This window comes from Nannobrachium achirus (assembly GCF_963921795.1).
Source record: "Nannobrachium achirus genome assembly, chromosome: 1".
Taxonomy (NCBI): Eukaryota; Metazoa; Chordata; class Actinopteri; order Myctophiformes; family Myctophidae; genus Nannobrachium; species Nannobrachium achirus.
Window position 1 is genome coordinate 79,533,377 of NC_137810.1, and position 18,361 is coordinate 79,551,737.

At 41.5% G+C, this 18,361-nt stretch overlaps 1 protein-coding gene across 1 annotated transcript in view; it reads left to right on the forward strand.

Annotated features, from left to right (window-relative positions):
• Nucleotides 1-10,125: 10,125 nt before the first annotated feature.
• szt2 (SZT2 subunit of KICSTOR complex) overlaps nt 10,126-18,361 on the forward strand; it is a 181,862-nt gene continuing 173,626 nt past the window's right edge. Inside the window, 4 exon segments of the mRNA XM_080734234.1 lie at nt 10,126-10,246; nt 14,923-15,048; nt 17,531-17,595; nt 17,597-17,708. Coding sequence (XP_080590360.1) covers nt 10,223-10,246; nt 14,923-15,048; nt 17,531-17,595; nt 17,597-17,708 — 327 coding nt within the window. The 5' untranslated portion in view covers nt 10,126-10,222.

Here is an 18,361-nt window from a genome sequence, read left to right on the forward strand (position 1 = left end):
TTTATAGTAGAGTATATGTAACAAAAATGGAAAGTAGAGTAAAAGTACCTCAAAATTGTACTGTAGGTACAAGTACTTGTATATACTTGAGTAAATGTACTTGGTTACTTTGCAGCACCACAGAACAGCCAATGACAGACAGGCCTTTAATCACAGCTGTCTCAATCAGTAGAGTGGAGAGGGACATTTATAGATATTTGTAGTTTTAACTCAGAATATATACATCACAAAGCTTAGATATTTGGATCAAATCAGAGAGCAGACCTGTGTGAACGCAATGATATAGATAGCATATCTGAAGTGTGAACACTGCAGCCACAGCGCCTTAACATAAACATGGGTCTATTATCCTTCTCTCCACTCTGTCCCCACTCACTAAACCCATTGGAAATGCATTGGGTGCTTAAAGTTAAACATTTTTATTTTTTTATATTTATACTACAAAACATTTCAAAACCAAGAATACAAGCACACGTGTCCTCAGTAAGCTGAACACATAAAAAATTGAATGGTGTTGAAAGGTGTAAGCGTTTAAGAGATGAAGCGCGCCAAAGTTTTGAGGAGATACACATATAGCTATAAATAAATAAATAATGAAGATAACATACGTGTGCTCGCCTTCCAGGCGAGCCCACAATTATCACCATATCGCCCACCCCTATTGTTACCGGAGAGCTACCTGCCAATGCAGACACATTAAGAAGAACCCCACCCTGAAAGACTGACCCGTACGGGTCCATTTGGTTTCATTTTACGCTATCAAGAGTAATATTATTGTTAAACATCTGCATTACTTAGTTTTCGAGAAGTCTACGCAATTACAGAATGTAGAAGAATTGTTATTTTGATAAACGTTTGCCGCACTGTTATCTCTCCTACCACATCAATATGGCATGGAATTGTGTACAAAATATTGTCCAGCTAAAACAGAATATCAAAGGTTTTGGGTCTGAGAGAATGTCATCAACTGGTGGTTCGTGGCTCGAATGCCGAATAAATAATGGACCTCGATATGAAAAGGGTTGAAAACCATTGAATTGGAGTTCATGGTTCTCTCCATTGGTTAACACTGAACATGACGTTTATTTCTGTTGTTCCCTCACTCCGTGATGTCTTGAATACAAGGAGGATTTTTGTTTGTATAGCATTCCTTTACATTGAATGAAAAATCCAAATGTTAGCAAATATACTTAACATACTAATAAAATACAAAATTCTATGAATAACAACCACATATATTCATCTGCTTATAAGCTCACAGCTCACAGTTTGACCCAAGTGTCTTCTATGGCAGGGGTCTTCAACGTTTTCAGGCCGGGGACCCCCAAACTGATGGGGAGATGGAGCAGGGACCCCCTACCACCTCATAGGGTGGGGGGGTCAGGGACATATTTATTTTATTTTAAACATGTACAAGTTACAGCGAGCAGGGTGGGCCGTACCACTACCATTTCTAAACATACATACTACTTATTAACTGAGAACAAATAATATCAATATCAACAATATGTCAATTGCATAGTAATCATGTATTCAAGCTATTCAAAATGGATAGAATCATGATTTTTTTCAGAACGGGTACACAGTATTGTGTATCATTATTTTATGCTTTAACTATTGAAAAACAGCAGATATACAAGCTCACAGCGTGGCACCGAGTGCCGCGCTGCAAGCTTGTAGATCTGCTATTTTTGAAAAATCGTGAAAATTAGAATTTTGACCCGATTCTATAAGTGTCTTTTGAATCCTAAGATGTTTTGAAAAACCTGTTTCTATGTCAGGAATCTGGCCAGCCATCATCAAAGAAAAGGTCCTTTTCACTTGACTGGAGCTCAGTTAGTCTGTTCTTGAGAGACTACTATGTCAGTGGTGCTCAAACCTTTTCATGTGAAGGACCCCCAAAATTATGCGTATTTGGCCACGGACCCCCATCTCAAAATATCTAGTTCCAGAAGCAAAATTTGAGTTACAAATGTTCGCTTTGAAAATACATATATTCAAAGATTTGCACATATTTTCACGACTTTTTCAAAAATAGCAGATCTACAAGCTCGCAGCGCGGCACCAGCTTGTATATATTCTATTTTTCACTGGTTAAAGCACTCAATAATTCTAGGCCTAAATGGGTTAACACCTGGAATTAATCTCCACCGGCTGTCTTTCAGTCAGTCAGTCACGTACGTCATGTCACACTTTTGCCCTACTCATATCGCCGCCACTGTTGACCCTATCCATGCAAAACTTTGCACACACACTCCACTGCCAAGCCACAACCTCCACCCCTCATTTCTCACATGGCCCTCTTTTAGCGCCACCATGAGGCCGATTCTTTCAAAACAAAAACATCTAAAAAAGGGCCATGTGAGGAATCGGGTGGAGGTTGTGATTTGGCAGCCAAGGAGTGTGTCTGCAAAGTTTGGCATGGACAGGGGCACCGGTGGGCGGAGATAAGAGTAGGGGCAAAAGTGTGACGTGACGTGACAGGGAATGCCGGTGGAGCTTTCCATAGTAACGTGTGACCTGACGGTCGCAGCGAACTTTTAGATCTGCTATTTTTGGGGGGGAAAAAGAAAAAAATCTAGATTTATTTTCTTTGAATACATCTTTTTAAAAGCCAACACTTAATTGTAACTCAAACATTTGCTTCTGGGGGTCCCTTGAGCTGAATATTTTGAGATGGGGGTCCGTGGCCAAATACATATCATTTTGGGGGTCCTTGACATGAAAAGGTTTGAGCACCACTGACATAGAAACTTGCGTTTTTCAAAAAAGGCGACCATTAGCCACGTGAGACACCGCCGAGCGAGCGGCAGCGAGCGTGTCGCCGTGTCGATACACACGCCCCGTGCCCCTGGTTCTCTCTCTATATCCGCATGTCCCCGTGTTATATCGCCAGGGGTCCCTGGAGGTGGTCCACGGCACGGCACATGTGCCACTCGTCGGTCCGACGAGTGGCACACTGCAGTTGCTCATTTAACAGCGAACATTTGTAACCCCTCCATATCAGAATATTCTTCCCCCAAATATTCCACAACTGGTCCCCAAACTATGAAAAGCCCACCCAAGTCTCCCTTGAGAACATGTGTGAGTCGTTCTGTTTGAGTTTCTTATCCATGTGGACTTTTATTGTTATTGTATGAGTGGTGCATCATGGTACACAGACACAGCTTAGTATGGATTCTAATATAATGATATATTATTAGCCAACATGTCCTGCCGGAGCAGCTGATGCTATGGACAGAAGTGTGGCACCTGACTCACCGCTCTCATCCCCTTACTTCCTGCCCATGCAAATCACAATAGACAATTTGGACCGCAGCATCACACCACACACAATGACACAGGACAATCAGAAGAAAGACAATCACTGGATGATCATGGTGGCAAATGAAGAGAGAGTCAGTGCAGCCCATCTCCCTCAATCCAATCACAGGTCTGTACAGGATGTCGCAACAACTGAAATAGTTCCAAACCATGATAACAAACAACATCTGAAACAAGATTTCAAAGAGCTGTTTGGACGAGTGCTGGTGTCCCAACGTTCGGAATTCAGCCAATTTAAAGAGAATGTTATGTTGCACATAACTACTCGACAACTACTGTATATGAAAAAAAAAAAAAAAGATTATACCGCTTGGAATTTTGGATGCAGGTGGAAAAAAAAAATCTGCAGACATGATAAAGTATATCCCGTACACAGATGAAGAGGTGGATGGAGAGACAGTCCTGAAGCCAGCTGTTCAGGTCATTCTAGCAGGTGACCAACTGACCAAACAAAATTCAGTTTGTTAAGTTCAATGGGGAATGGCACGACTTACATGTCAGAATGAATGGCATTGTCACAAAAGTAGCAGACTTTCACTGCAGCATGAACACCAACAATGTCATATTTAAGGACTACTACAATACCAGCTCAAACTCTAATAGGGGCACATGTAATCAATAGGAGAAATGTATCAACAACTGCACTTGGTGACACATATAGCCAGCAACACTTTTATCCAAGATGTATCCATCATTTCTGCTGCTCTGCACTACTTTGCCATGGACAGTATTCAAGACGCACCCAAGAATAACACAATACCTGCTATGTTCAGCTCACCTGAACAGAAACAGCAGTGGTTTGACAAACACCTCATTCAGTGATGTCATTACGTGCGCATCCCGCATCAAAAACTCATTCAAGTCACCCAGGGCCAGGGACTCATTCATGTCATGGTCCTGGGGTCCCGGGGATGCGCCTCCATTGGAGTCCATGTTAAAATAATTTACCGCGTCGCGGTAAAAGAAAAAAAAATCCACAGACACCACCATTGTTCATGGGTGAAAGCATCCTACTTTACCCTACGTTAACACAAATAAAATCCATGTAGAAAGTCTTAAACAGGCGATAGAAAAGTCAATGTTTTGATTCCACCGACGTCCGACGCCATTTTGCGCGCGTAAACTTTATATTGAGGACTCATAAAACTTTTCTGGGACCCATTTGAATGACCACCTGTGGGTCCCGGGACCCATTACATTGAAAACCTAGTAACATCACTGCTCATTAACATGGTTGAGACCTACTTTCTGAAGGACACATCATCTGTAGCCAGTAGCCACTGCTACAGATGATGTTTGGGAAACACGTTAGAGCCAAAACAGCTCTAACGTGCAATTTCAAGGATTGCAAACTCAAAGGCTTGACATTCAAAGCCCATGCTTTCCTTAAGAAGCATGTAGAGGATAAACATATAAGGTCCACATATCATGATAGTCCGATAAGCACATCAACTGAACGTCGGGGCAACAACGATTCTGACGGTGTCTTCAATTACCACAGTGGGTTTTTGAAAGTAGCCTTACTTGAGAGAGATTTTCAACACTCAATTAACGAAGGAGATGGCCAAAGGACGTGCCGCCTTTGGAAATCCTAAATGCTTCACTTCAAACAGGCAGGCAGAACAAAATATAGTCTGGAGGCACTAAAACTAGGGCTCGATATTAGCTGCAATACAAAGTCCCAGTGTGTCACACAGGCTAGTATGGAACAGGACAGTCAATGTAAGTGGTATGGAAGGCAAGAACATTGCATTGAACTGAACTGTGAACACTATGTGAAGTACACAAAAGAGCTCATGGAAAGGCAGGGGGCCAATCCGAGTTTGATATTGCCCAGGAAATGAGCCGGAGCATTGGCGAAATGAAAATAATCGTGGATCAGTTTGATAAAGACTGTGGAGTCAGTCTCAAGTCAGAATGTCACACAGCGGCAAGCAAAGCGACTGCCATCAGTACCATGGTTAAAGTGCTTCACGAGAATGATGTGCTCAGTTTCAAGCCTGGCAGGTCGTACAGCTGCTTCCAAAACCAAAGTGCCAATCCACTACACAAACTGAATGCAGCAAATGAACCTAACCCCAACCCTAACCCTAACCTCAGTCGACCCAACGGGAGTTCGACCTATGGGGCAGTCCCCGTTGAATGGATCCTTGTCTATAAAAATAAATGTCACAAGAAACAGATGAACCAGTATCGCCAAAATAAAAGCCTGGGTTCCAGAGGCTAATGAACCAGTAATTTGACTATGGATATTATAACAGTGTATTGTATAATAATGTACTGTAAAGTGCTTTATCATTTCTGTTATTTTCTTTTGGTAAATTAAATAATTATGACATATCATAATTATGGTTTATCATGCGTTTGTAATATGGAGGGCATTACTATTTAAGATTAGCCTTTATAATATGTAGCTTGCAAGGTTAGTTCAGGCAGAATACACTGGAGCGGTTAATATTTGGAATTTATTTGCACACAAATAAAAAAATATATTTAGTATCATTTTAAACTTGAAGTACAAAGTTATTTTCAGTCAGTTCTAACCAAAATGGCTGTTATCTCAACGTTTTCCTCACAACATAATCACTAAAATATCGTCACTGTCGGGCAGGAAACTCGTATCTCCAAGTTTCAAATGTGTACGTCTTTTGGTAAAGCAAAGCCCTGCTTCATCATACAAGACTGTCGCACAAAACTAGTGAAAACAGCGCTTGTAGATCGTCTGTTTTCACTAGTTTAGTTAATTTTATAGATGATAAATACAAAACGAACGGTTAGGCCTACAAGGTTTCCACCCGACAACAACGATATGCTATAAATATAAGGTGCTGGGAGTGAAAATTATAATGTAGGGGTGCCTCAGATTAAAAAAAATATGGGGTGCCCCTAGACAAAACAGTTTGGGAACCCCTGATTTAAACACCTCAGTCTATGTTCTTCCTCCTTCCTCATTTGTCCCTGGATTGTTGGTATATGCCTGTTTGCTCCCCCCGCCTCCTCAGCACCACCAGCGGGATCTGTTATTATTTCTGTTGCCCATGGGGGGTGGTTGTTTTGTATATCTATCTCCCTAGCTGCTCTTAATTGGTTATTAAAATAATTATGGTTGTCTAATTGTGCTAAGTGAGGAGAAAAAAATGTGCAGAACCTGAACGCAAAGATTCAAATTGATATAGGCTACAGTTGTATGCTCATTCAATAATAAAACTTTTCTCAACATGAAATGTTTTGCTATTTTATTTTTTATACACTAGATAAACTTTATTTTGCCACGCTATTCCTCCCACAGGCGTGCCACCAAAACACAGTTTTGGTGACACGCACTTGGTCCATATGTCAAATCGCCTGGCTTCATCGGGAATAGATTTTCTGCTTTTTGATACGTTATTCACGTTATTCCTGGCCCCGCCCCCGGCTTCCTGTTCATATCCTGAAAGAGGCGGAGCTGGCCTGAAAAACATCATTTGGTTTCCTGTTGTCCTTGCATTAAAGTGCAGTAGATGGCGTTCTGGCCTCTGGGCTCTGAATGTACCTGGGTTGCCATGTCTGCCATGTCTGCTTATAATAAGCAATTTGTGTCAAATAGTATAGTTGCTTATTGGGCTTACTTTCTAATATTTCTTAAACCAGTGGTTCCCAAATCTTTTCATATCAAGGACCCCAGATTAACATATTTGCCCACAGTTGCAGACCCCCATTTGAAAATATGTGGTGCCAGGGACCTCCACACAGATTTATGTTGTTAAAATGTTTCAAAAATATTCAAATTTCCTTTTTTTCCCCCAAATATTTTTTAAATAGCAAATATACAAGCTCACAATGTATCACAATGGGTTACATATTTCCATTCCGACATGTCTCCTTTCTGACACTAACCCTATATATACCTAGCCCTAACTCTAAAATTAACCTCTATGGAAGTGTTGCCACTCGACAATAAGAAGTCAATGTCGGAATGGAGACATGTCGGAATGGAGATACGTCCCCGTCGCAATATGACACATTGTGAGCTTGCTGATCTGCTATTTTCAATAGTAAATGTAAAGTAGTATAGCCTAGTTGCTTCTGTTGGGCTTATTTCTTTGGCAAAATCTGGCAACAGACAATTCCGTGTCACTTCCTTACTTGGGAGGAAGTTAAAAGATGTTTTTTGAAGCACACACCCTCTGCAAAAGAAAATGGCAGCCTCCATAGAGAGGGCCAGGAATATGGTGAATATAGTTGCATTTATTTTATATACATTTATTCGTTAATTGATTTTCTCCATTGACTTTAATTCAAATTAAACTTTTCCCAAATACGGAGATGACTGACATGATAGGTCTAAATGTCTGACATCATAGACCACATGAAACTGACACAGTATGTCCATATATGGGCATTCCATCATATGGGTTTAATATTGATGACACCATGATGGATGGTTAGCACCACTCGAATGCTGCCATTTGTGGATTTCTGCAGTTTGACCGTGCCCTTATAAGTATTTCCTGAAATGTTTAAGGTGTAAATTAATGGAACTGTCTAACCAGGGGTGGCGCACCAAATTCTGGGCCCTGGGTACAAGCCAAGGATTCACTGCAGGCCCCCAATGAATGTTCTTCATACTAGGGTAGGGGGTTTAGCCCATTAACACTGGGAACACATTACACATTATTTTGTGCTTTAACAGTTTAACTACAGAAAAATAGCAAATATACAAGCTCAGCTCGCGAGCTTGCAGTTCTGCTATTTTTTTAAATCGTGAAAATGGGCGCAAGTCTTTGAATATTTAAAATCCTTCTAAGGTTTTTTGAAAAACCTATGTTTCCCATCTCAAAATATTTAGTTCCAGGGACCCCCCAGATTGGAGGCAAAAGAAAATGCATACATTCAAAGATTTGCACACATTTTCACAACTTTTCAAAAAATAGCAGATCTACAAGCTCGCAGCGCTGTGAGCTTGTATATCTGCTATTTTTCAATAGGTTAAGTATAAAATAATTAAGGCCCCTCCACCTTGTGCCCTAGTAACTCAGTCCCACTTTCCCCCCCCTTGTGACGCCCCTGTGTAACTCGCAATATTCACTTTTCCCACTTACTGGAGGTGTGTTGCTTTCATGATGTCTGTGTCTGTGACACAATAAGTTGACAGTTTTAGCTTGTTTAAAATATTTGAGGCACTGACAGACAGACAGACAGTCGGACGGACAGACGGACGGACGGACGGACGGACGGACGGACGGACGGACGGACGGACGGACGGACGGACGGACGGATACTTTTATTAATCCAGGAGATGTTGAATAACTTAGATATAACACATTATCCAAGTTGATGAGCACCTGGAAATGTAAAGAGATGGGAAAACCCTTGCTACTTAACAAATACTCTATTATTACTTATAGAAATAGACAACATGACAATATAAACATACATTAGCCCAATTGTATTTCCCATTTTCTTTATTCAGTAGCTGCCTGAGACGAAATGAACTTAGACCCAAACAGAGCAGACAGCTTCCTCTTGAGGTAGTATTAGAGATCATCATTATCCCCATAAAGATAATTATTTTAAAAAGGGAACCGTTTTAGACTTTGCCAAAATAGTTGTGCAAAAAAAGATATATATAATACGATGTTTGAATGTATAGAAGACAGTGTTTTTTCTCCTTCAATAATGCCACGACAACACCTTTAACATTTCACATGCATTTGGTCAAATTAAAAATAAAAATGATCTTATTACATCCAAAAATATAACTCAACCATAGAGTAGCCTATTAGCACTGCTAATTTAGCCAAAACCTGTTAGTTTATCAGATTTCTCAGTATAGTTTGATGAATATAAATCAAACTAATTAGATAGTTCTCATCTTTCAGTTATGAATATAAATCAAAGAGGTAATATGGTCATGAACAATTAGATCATTAGGCATTAAATAATATTTTAGTTGAGTTTTATTTGTTTCTTCTCTCTCTCTCTCTCTCTTCTCTCTCTCTCTCTCTCTTCTCTCTCTCTCTCTCTCTCTCTTCTCTCTTTCTCTCTCTCTTCTCTCTCTCTCTTCTCCCTCTCTCTCTCTCTCTTCTCTCTTTCTCTCTCTCTTCTCTCTCTCTCTCTCCCTCTCTCTCTCTCTCTCTCTCTCTCTTCTCCCTCTCTCTCTCTCTCTTCTCTCTTTCTCTCTCTCTTCTCTCTCTCCCTCTCTCTCTCTTCTCTCTCTCTCTTCTCCCTCTCTCTCTCTTTCTCTCTCTTCTCTCTCTCTTCTCCCTCTCTCTCTCTCTCTCTTCTCTCTTCTCTCTCTCTCTTCTCTCTCTCTCTCTCCCTCTCTCTCTCTTCTATCTCTCTCTTCTCTCTTCTCTTCTCTTCTCTTCTCTTCTCTTCTCTTCTCAAATGTGATTTATGAGAATACTGTCTTTGATTTGTATTGGCTTGGTTGACATCATTTGTATTTTGCGGTGATTTGAGCTGAATTGAGGCTTTTAATAAAGGGCTTTTAAAATCTCTTTTCTTCTCTTCTCTTCTCTTCTCTTCTCTTCTCTTCTCTTCTCTTCTTTCTCTCTCTCTCTCTCTCTCTCTCTCTCTCTCTCTCTCTCTCTCTCTCTCTCTCTCTCTCTCTCTCTCTCTCTCTCTCTGCTACGTTCGGAGCGCTCAGCGCGACGCCGTCGCATGGCGAAGCACGAACCGGGTTGGCTGTCCGGAAGGGAACCCATGTTGTGGTAATAGTTTCCGAACGGACTTATTTTCCAATCGCGCGCACACACCAGACGGACAGCGAAAAGCGGAACACACTGCTGGACGGAGCGAGCAGACACACATAAGAAACAAACAACAACAACAACAACGTTCCTAACAGAACTACAACAACACAACACTGTGAGCAGACACAGCCCAACCTAGCCGGGTCAATGCTCCAGCAGGCATGGCAGAGAGACAGGACAACGAGGTAACTGATATAGTATAGCTGCTTAACACACAATGCACTTTACTTTAGCCCTAGACATTCTAGAGTGGCTGAATGTGATATATGACATACATTTCATGTATTCGGTCCTACATCCCCGCATGGTTAAGCAGAATCCTCTTGCAGAAGTGATTAAAAACTCAGTTAAACTCATTTATGTCATGTGACAGTAGGCTAAATCATAGCATTCATTCACCCAGTTTTACTCAATGTTGTAGGCTACTCATGTAACCGTGACTTCGATTGCAGATTAAAACTTGCAAAATGTACTTGGGATATGTGCCAAAAAGGATGCTTCAGGTTTCAATGTGATTGCATCATTCTCTGACTCTTAATATAAATTAATTGTATGGATAACTAGTAAGACAACTCACTGCTTGTGTAGTCACTCAACTAAGTTTGCGGCGCTTCGTGCCGCTCACATCTAGACATCGTGCCTGCTTCATGGGCGCTCACAGCTACGTTGCAGCGGGAGAGTGTTTTTCGCAGGTCCTTCAGTCTGAGTGTATCAAAGCAGGAACTGGGTTAAGCACCGTTGTTCCGATTAGTTTAACATTCACCATGTTTAGCATTCACCAGCATCTGCAGGTTAGCATTTCACCAGGTTAGCATTTACTGAGGTTAGGGTTAGGTGTATTTCAGTCCCCCTGACTTTCGTCAACTCCGCGCAGCCAATCACAAGCTTCCACTGCCTTAACCTAGTTTTTGATATACGCCTGCAAAAAAAAAAACTCTCCCACGTTGGGGGAAAATCTCGCTCTTTTGAACGACCATCATTTCGACAACGGAGCGTCGGGAGGGTAAGCAACTCACCCCACGGAGGTTATGGTAAGGGTTAGGTTTGGGTGTCGAAAAAAATGTACATAGTAGATGTAATTTCCTGTGTTATGGTGAATTTTGGGAGTTTGATACCAAATTCAGGAGAAATCCAGGAGATTTGCCAATCCAGGAGATTCCCAAGAGATGGGGTCAAAATCCTGGAGACTCCTGGGAAATCCAGGAGCATTGACAAGCCTGCGTGACTGTGCAGGAGCAAGGCAGACTGCACACACACTGGTCCGCGATTTAGTTTCACTTTCACAGGACTTTGTAAAGCAGGGATGCCGCTTCCTTCTTCTGTGAAGCATATTTTTTAATAATGGATGCATTAAACTAGCGGGACGCAAACCTACTTTAACCGTCCTGCTATCAGCCATTTCACTGCAAAGCTGAGCTGCGTTTGCTGGACTCCACAGCTGTGTGTTCTGGCAGTATTGATGAGGTGATTTAGATCGCCTTGTAAAGCCATGCTTCTGTTTTTTATTAACTACAAACAAGTAGCTATTTGCCGCTATTTGTAAAGTCCTTTGTTATGTTTTCACCGTTGATGCATTCGTGTGTCGTCGCTTCTCGCTGTGAAATCCACTCGTCACGTCTATTTCATAATTGGCTATTGGTTATCAAACCATGATATTTTTGTTAGTAGAAAAGCTAAAATATTGAATAAGATGAAAACTTTATAAAAATACAGAGTAATTCTGTAAAAAGAAAGCTTGTATCATAACAAACTTCCTATCCTGACTGTGATCATAAGGTAATTTGTTTCCCCCCCAGTTTCTGTTGGTAACTCCTCCCCCTTGCACAGGTTGTTGTCAACACCACACCTGAAAGTGGTACTAAACGTGGTACTAAAAAGTATCCAATCTAGAGTAGGTCTGAGCTGGGCCAAACAAGGCCAAACACTTCATAATGACTCACTCACTGACTTTTCATTTTGACCACCAGGATATAGTAACTAGTTATAATAGTTATAGTTATAACTATTTATCATAGTAATATATTAATACACTAACATTATAGTGTATTATAATTAGTTATGGGCTTTAGTGATGTCAGTTATGTCCAGATTTGGGCACTGTTTTAGTATCAGTGATGTCAGGTATATCAGATAGACATCGGACAGACAGACATTCCGTCGTTTATTAGTAGGATGGTTACACAACTTTGTAATCGAAGATGCCATCAAGACTAGTTTCATTTGGCTTTATATAGTTTTTATATTTATACTAGGGAATTCACCAAATATTCGAATATTCAAATATTCGAATATCAAAGTTACTATTCGATGTTATTTTTTATTTTTTTTATTGTTTTCTCTTTAAAATATATATATAGTTTATAGTCAGGGAATTTTAATAAAACCCTGGGAATAAATTCCTTACCAAACAATTTCTTCACCAATGTGTTCGTAAAGGTGTAATTCTGGGTCTCAAAGGGAAAAAATGACTCCCAAAGATCTGCTTTAAGTGGGGTGTGAGGGGTCTAACTAGGTGTTTTTAATTATTCTGAATCCATTGCAAGCATTTGTTTTGCACGAAAAACATTCTTTGGGACAAAAATGGACCCCATACACCTTGTGAAAAGTGATGACTCATCACTAAACCATAGTTCTTTTGGGTCTGTTTTTAGCCCAAAGAATGTTTTTCGTGCCAAACAAATGCTTGCAATGGATTCAGAATAATTAAAAACACCTAGTTAGACCCCTCACACCCCACTTAAAGCATATTTTTGGGAGTGATTTTTTCCCTTATAGTACAGTGTATAGTAAGTGAATGAGACCCAGAATTACCCTAGCTGTCAAACATTTTGCTAGGGATGTTGAATTTCAATCTTTGTTAGATATGTTACTAGACACCTTTACGAACACATTGGTGAAGAAATTGTTTGGTAAGGAATTTATTCCCAGATTTGACAGTTTGAGAGCTAACTTTCCCTGACTATAAAGCTTGGCTAGACAGGAAGTCATAAGAATGAGTTGTCAATGCCCCTGGTGGATACATTTGTTAATGCTCTATACCAGGGGTTCTCAGACCTTTTTAGGCCGTGACCCCCCAAAATAAATATATTTGAACTGGGGACCCCCACCCTGACGGAATTGTAGGTATTACAATTTAATGTGACTCGGTTCCACAGATAAATATTGTGAAAATAGCTGATGGGGGGGGGTAATGTGAAACATTGTTTTCTCACTCAACAGTGAACAAGCCAACATAAAGTGTAAGCGTATAGAGGGTTTATACACATTTCTAAAGTGACAATGTAAGGACTTTTTAATACCTCTAAAATGACAAATTAAACATTATCCAAATCGTCAAATATTAGAGGCAGAAATTGTGAAAATAGCAGACCTACATGCTCACAACGCCTCGCAACCGTGTTATACAAAATGTAATCAGCTCTTAGTGCTCGTCAGGGTGGGGTGGGAGGGTTTCCCAGTTAAAATATGATTATTTCGGGGGTCGTGGCCTGAAAAGGTTGAGAACCACTGTAGGGATGGAAATCGGAATCGGCCAATATCAAAAATCCGCAGGTATGATATCAAACCGGCCGAATCGGTTTTATGCCAATTGTGTCTATGGCACTGTACAGCATGATGCTCTGGTCCTGTGACTAAAGTAAACATAGCAGCCAGTCTACTTAGTGGCAGCCTACGGAATACAGATGGTGCTGATTACCTTTGCAATGTAAGGATATATTCCATAATCCTGTGTCAATGTCGTCTCCAAAAAGAAGGGGAAAAAGCATGCGTCACCTGCTTTCCTCCTGCCTAGTCCAGACAGTCATATTAGACTGGATATTGTCTGTGATTTTGGATATTGTACTATTGTGATTGATTTGGCATTAGTGTTCTTCAAGCTTATTGGTACTCAAATTGAAGTATGTCTTGTAGGCCTACTTGGCCTGAAAAAAGGCTATTGGAGCAACCCTATTTTCTAGTTCTTAGCTAAAGAAATCTGTATCGGAAAAATCGGTTTTGGCAGGTCAGACCTTCATAAAACCGGTGGATCGGTATCGGCAGGGGTGAGATGCCATGGGCTCGGTTGGGCTCGGCGAGCCCACACTTATTAAGCTGTACGCACGCGCGCCCGACATGCACGCACGCACACACGCGTGCACGCACATCGTCAAGTTGTGTGACGGCTCGGGCAACACTTCAATCCCCTACCTGTCTGCTTTGCATAACAATACTCTGGTAGGCAGGCTCATTTACACTTGTATATGCGGCCAGCGTATAGCCTACGCTCACCTAGCATTCTTTGCAGACTTTTAGCTCCTTTCGAAACCTCTCCCTCCACTATGCAGCTCCTCACTCTTCATATCATGAGTTTAAATCCATCATTTTGTCAGAGCTGCATAGCGGAGGGACTCGGGAGAGGTTCCGAAAGGAGCTAGCAGACTTTACTGTGTGTGGGTGAGTATATAAAGTATAAAGTCTATGTAAAGTTATTTTATATAAAACCTAAAGGGAAATACATTAATTAAAACTAAAATAAAAACAACAAATTAACAATGTAACTAAATAAGAAATATAATTAGATTAAAAATGTTGTGTTATACTGTTACAGTATTAGCACCGAGTGGCAGGCATGTGTGCCGTGCACACGTGCACGTGAAGTGCATGTGACGTTATGAATTTAGAGGGGAACCACTTCTAAAATCCATATCACACCACTGGGTATCGGCAAGAATTTAGCAATCGGCCCGTCTCTAAACCACTGTCCTACCTGTTCTAGTTGGGGTCCTGGGCAAAACGCCTCATTTCTCTTTTGGGTCGTGAGCTAAAACACGTGGGTACCAACACTGCTATGGTTTGACGGTTGTGGCGCTGTGTTTTCCAGGTGGAGGAGGCCGACCACATCTTCCTGCTGATGAAGGAGGAGTACCGCATCTCCAGGAACGTGCGTCTGGCCTGGTTCCTGGGCAGGCTCAACCAGGTCATCTGCCCCGTCTCCAAGCCTCAGCTGGTGGGTCTGCAAACCAGCCCAGGGGCGTCGCACCCAAATTCTGGGCCCCGGGTACAAGGATTCACTGCGGGGGCCCCCCATGAATGTTCTTCACAGGGGGAGGGGGTTTAACCCAGTTAGACTTGGAACGCATTATTACGCGTTATCTTGTGCTTTAGCTATTGGAAAATTGCACATATACAAGCTCACAGCACGGCACCAAGTGACACTTTTTTTGAAAAACCTATGTTTCTATGTCAGTGGCGTTCAAACTGTTTCATGTGAAGGACCCCCAAAATGATATGTATTTGCCCACGGACCCCCATCTCAAAATATTTAGTTCCAGGGATCCCCCAGAAGCAAAATTTGAGTTGCAAAATTTTGCTTAAAAAATACATATATTCAAAGATATTCACACATTTTCACGACTTATCAATAATAGCAGATCTACAAGCTCGCAGTGTGGCACTGTGAGCTTGTATATCTGCTATGTTTCAATAGTTAAACTATAAAATAATTAAGGCCCCTTCACCTTGGGCCCTAGTAACTCAGTCTCACTTTTCCCCCCCTTGTGACACCCTTGAACCTGCCAACGTAACTAGGGCTGTCACGATTATGACATTTCACATGGCGATGAATTGTCACTCAAATCATTTGCGATTATCGATCATTGTGTTTTTGTCGTTGACAATTACATTTCTGTTTGGCCTGGCTTTGAAGTTGCACATGGCAGATATATGACACATAACCTAAATATACAAAGAAATGACATATTTGACAACTTTATACTTCCACCCTCATAGGTAAAAGACAGTGCTGTGCGACCGTGCCATAAGAGAGTATTTCTATATTGCAGTATTGATACTTTTACTTAATCCATTTAGACATGGAACACATCTGTGTCTCGACTTGAACCAACCATTATTTATTGATACTAGACCTTACCCGTTCGAAGAAATGTGCTCCAAAATATGTGCAGAGTGTGGGTTGTGGGGAAAGTTACTGTAACTGGTGCGTGCGTGAGAATATGTGGGAGCATCATAATGTAAGGCATAATGTATGCGCTTGCTCCACATAGTTTTTTCATACCCGTTGGAAGATGAGAGAGAGAGAGAGAGAGAGAGAGAGAGAGTTTCATACCCGTAGGAAGATGAGAGAGAGAGAGAGAGAGAGAGAGAGAGAGAGAGAGAGAGAGAGAGAGAGAGAGAGAGAGAGAGAGAGAGAGAGAGAGAGAGAGAGAGAGAGAGAGAGAGAGAGAGAGAGAGAGAGAGAGACCGTTCCTAACTGTGAGAGAGACCGTAACCCTGACAACAGACTAAGAAAACGCTAATTAACAGCTTTAATTTGGGAGAAATGAAATTCGGGCTTCGTCAGCGTTGGTATAATGCTAATGGCCAATACCATGTGAACTTTGGGATCAGTTGCTGAAGCGAGTGAATAGATAAACGTAGATAAGCGTGAGCGTTAGAGTGTGAGTGTGTGAGTGAGTGAGTGAGTGAGTGAGTGAGTTGTTTGGTGCTTTATTAGATAGATACAAGCTCACAGCGAGCTTGTAGATCTGCTGTTTTTGAAGTCTTTGAATATTTTGACCCGATTCGATACATGTATTCTAAATCCTTCCAAGGTTTTATCACCAATGGTGCTCAAACTTTTTAATCATGGACACCTAGAATTATGGACCCCTAGAATCATGTGTATTTGACTGCAGATCTAAAAAAAAAATGTTGTTCCAGGGATCCAGAGAAAGAACGATTTGAGTTACATATATTGGCTTTAAAAGAATATATTCAGATTTGACACATTTCCGCGACTTTTCAAAAATAGCAGATCTACAAGCTCGTAGCTATGAGCTTGTAGATTTGCTATTTTTGAATAGCCAAAGTATAAAATAATAATTAAAGTGACACAGTTGCGTTTTGATGATTGATTGATTGATTGATTGATTGAAGAGTTTAGTAGTTTGCAATAGAAAAAAAGTACAGTTTCCAGCTTTTAATGGGTCTAAATCAGGGGTCTTCAACATTTTCAGGCCAAGGACCCCTTAGTTGAGAGAGAGATGAAGCAGGGACCCCCACAACCTTTTCATAGATTCCATATAGTTTCATCGTTTGACGGCATAAGCATCAGTGTATTTTGGATTCATGTCAATGTGTGTTTTCAGATATTTAACCACTCGAGCCGTCATTACCTAATAAACTTGACCTTTCACTCTGTACTTAGTCTGCTCTTTTCTCCCTCTACACAACACCTCTTTGCCGAAACTGCGATGCGTTGTGAGCTTGTAGATCTGCTATTTTCGGCTAAAGTTCTCCGAATATGGACGCTAGGGTTCAAGTGGTTAATATTAAAAAGGAGAAAAAAAACGTTATATCACTCAAAGATTCGGAGGACCCCCTGTAGTAACTCTGTGGTCCCGGACCCCCCTGTTGAAGACCCCCGGTCTAAATAAATAAAATTGTACTTTTTCCACCACTGACTGACCTCTGCCTCCGTCCTTGTGCAGCTGAGCTCGGACAACGAGCTGGACCTGCTGAGCATCCTGCCTAAAGGATGGCGTGCAGACGGCTCCCCCCCCCTCGGCGTGCCCCTACGTCCTAGTGCCCTCCACCCGCGCCACCTTCCTGGCCCGCCGATACCGCTTCATCATCGAGCTGGACCTCAGCCCCTCCACCGGCATCGTGGTGAGTAGTCGGGGTGTAACGATACATGGTTGACAATACGATACATTGACGATATTGGTTAATTCATGGCGATACGATTCGATTCAATGGTTTAAAATCGATATAGCAACTATTTAGCGAAGAAATCTAATCTGTGTGAAACGTGCGAATAGTGCATGTTTTTAAGGGAAACATGTATTTACCAGTAAGACTCCCTAATCGGGAGATAAGCGACCGTCAGGTCGCAGCGTGATTTTAGGGCAAAATGTGTAGGAGCAGTGTCCAAAAATGTGTTTGAAAAAATCGGCCTGATGGTGGTGCTATATGGGAGAGATTCATGTTGATGAGATTATTGTAGACATACTGTGTAGCGATTTGCGTGGTTTTTGGCAAAAAATTGTAGGAGCAGTGTCGATAAATGTGTTTTGCAAGAACCGGCCTCATGGTGGCGCTAAAAGAGGGTCATGTGAGAATTGATGTCAAGGCAAGGAGTGTGTGTGCAAAATTTGGCATGGATCGGGGCAACGGTTGCACAGATGTATTGTAGCCCAGGGAATGCTCTAATGAGTTAGCTAGGGCGCCCAAGTCGGCGACCTTCGGAGTCGCCACAGCGGCCAAATCAAGAATAGCTTCAGTGAAAAAGTGAGATGTTGTTCGTCCAGACTCTGGATTCC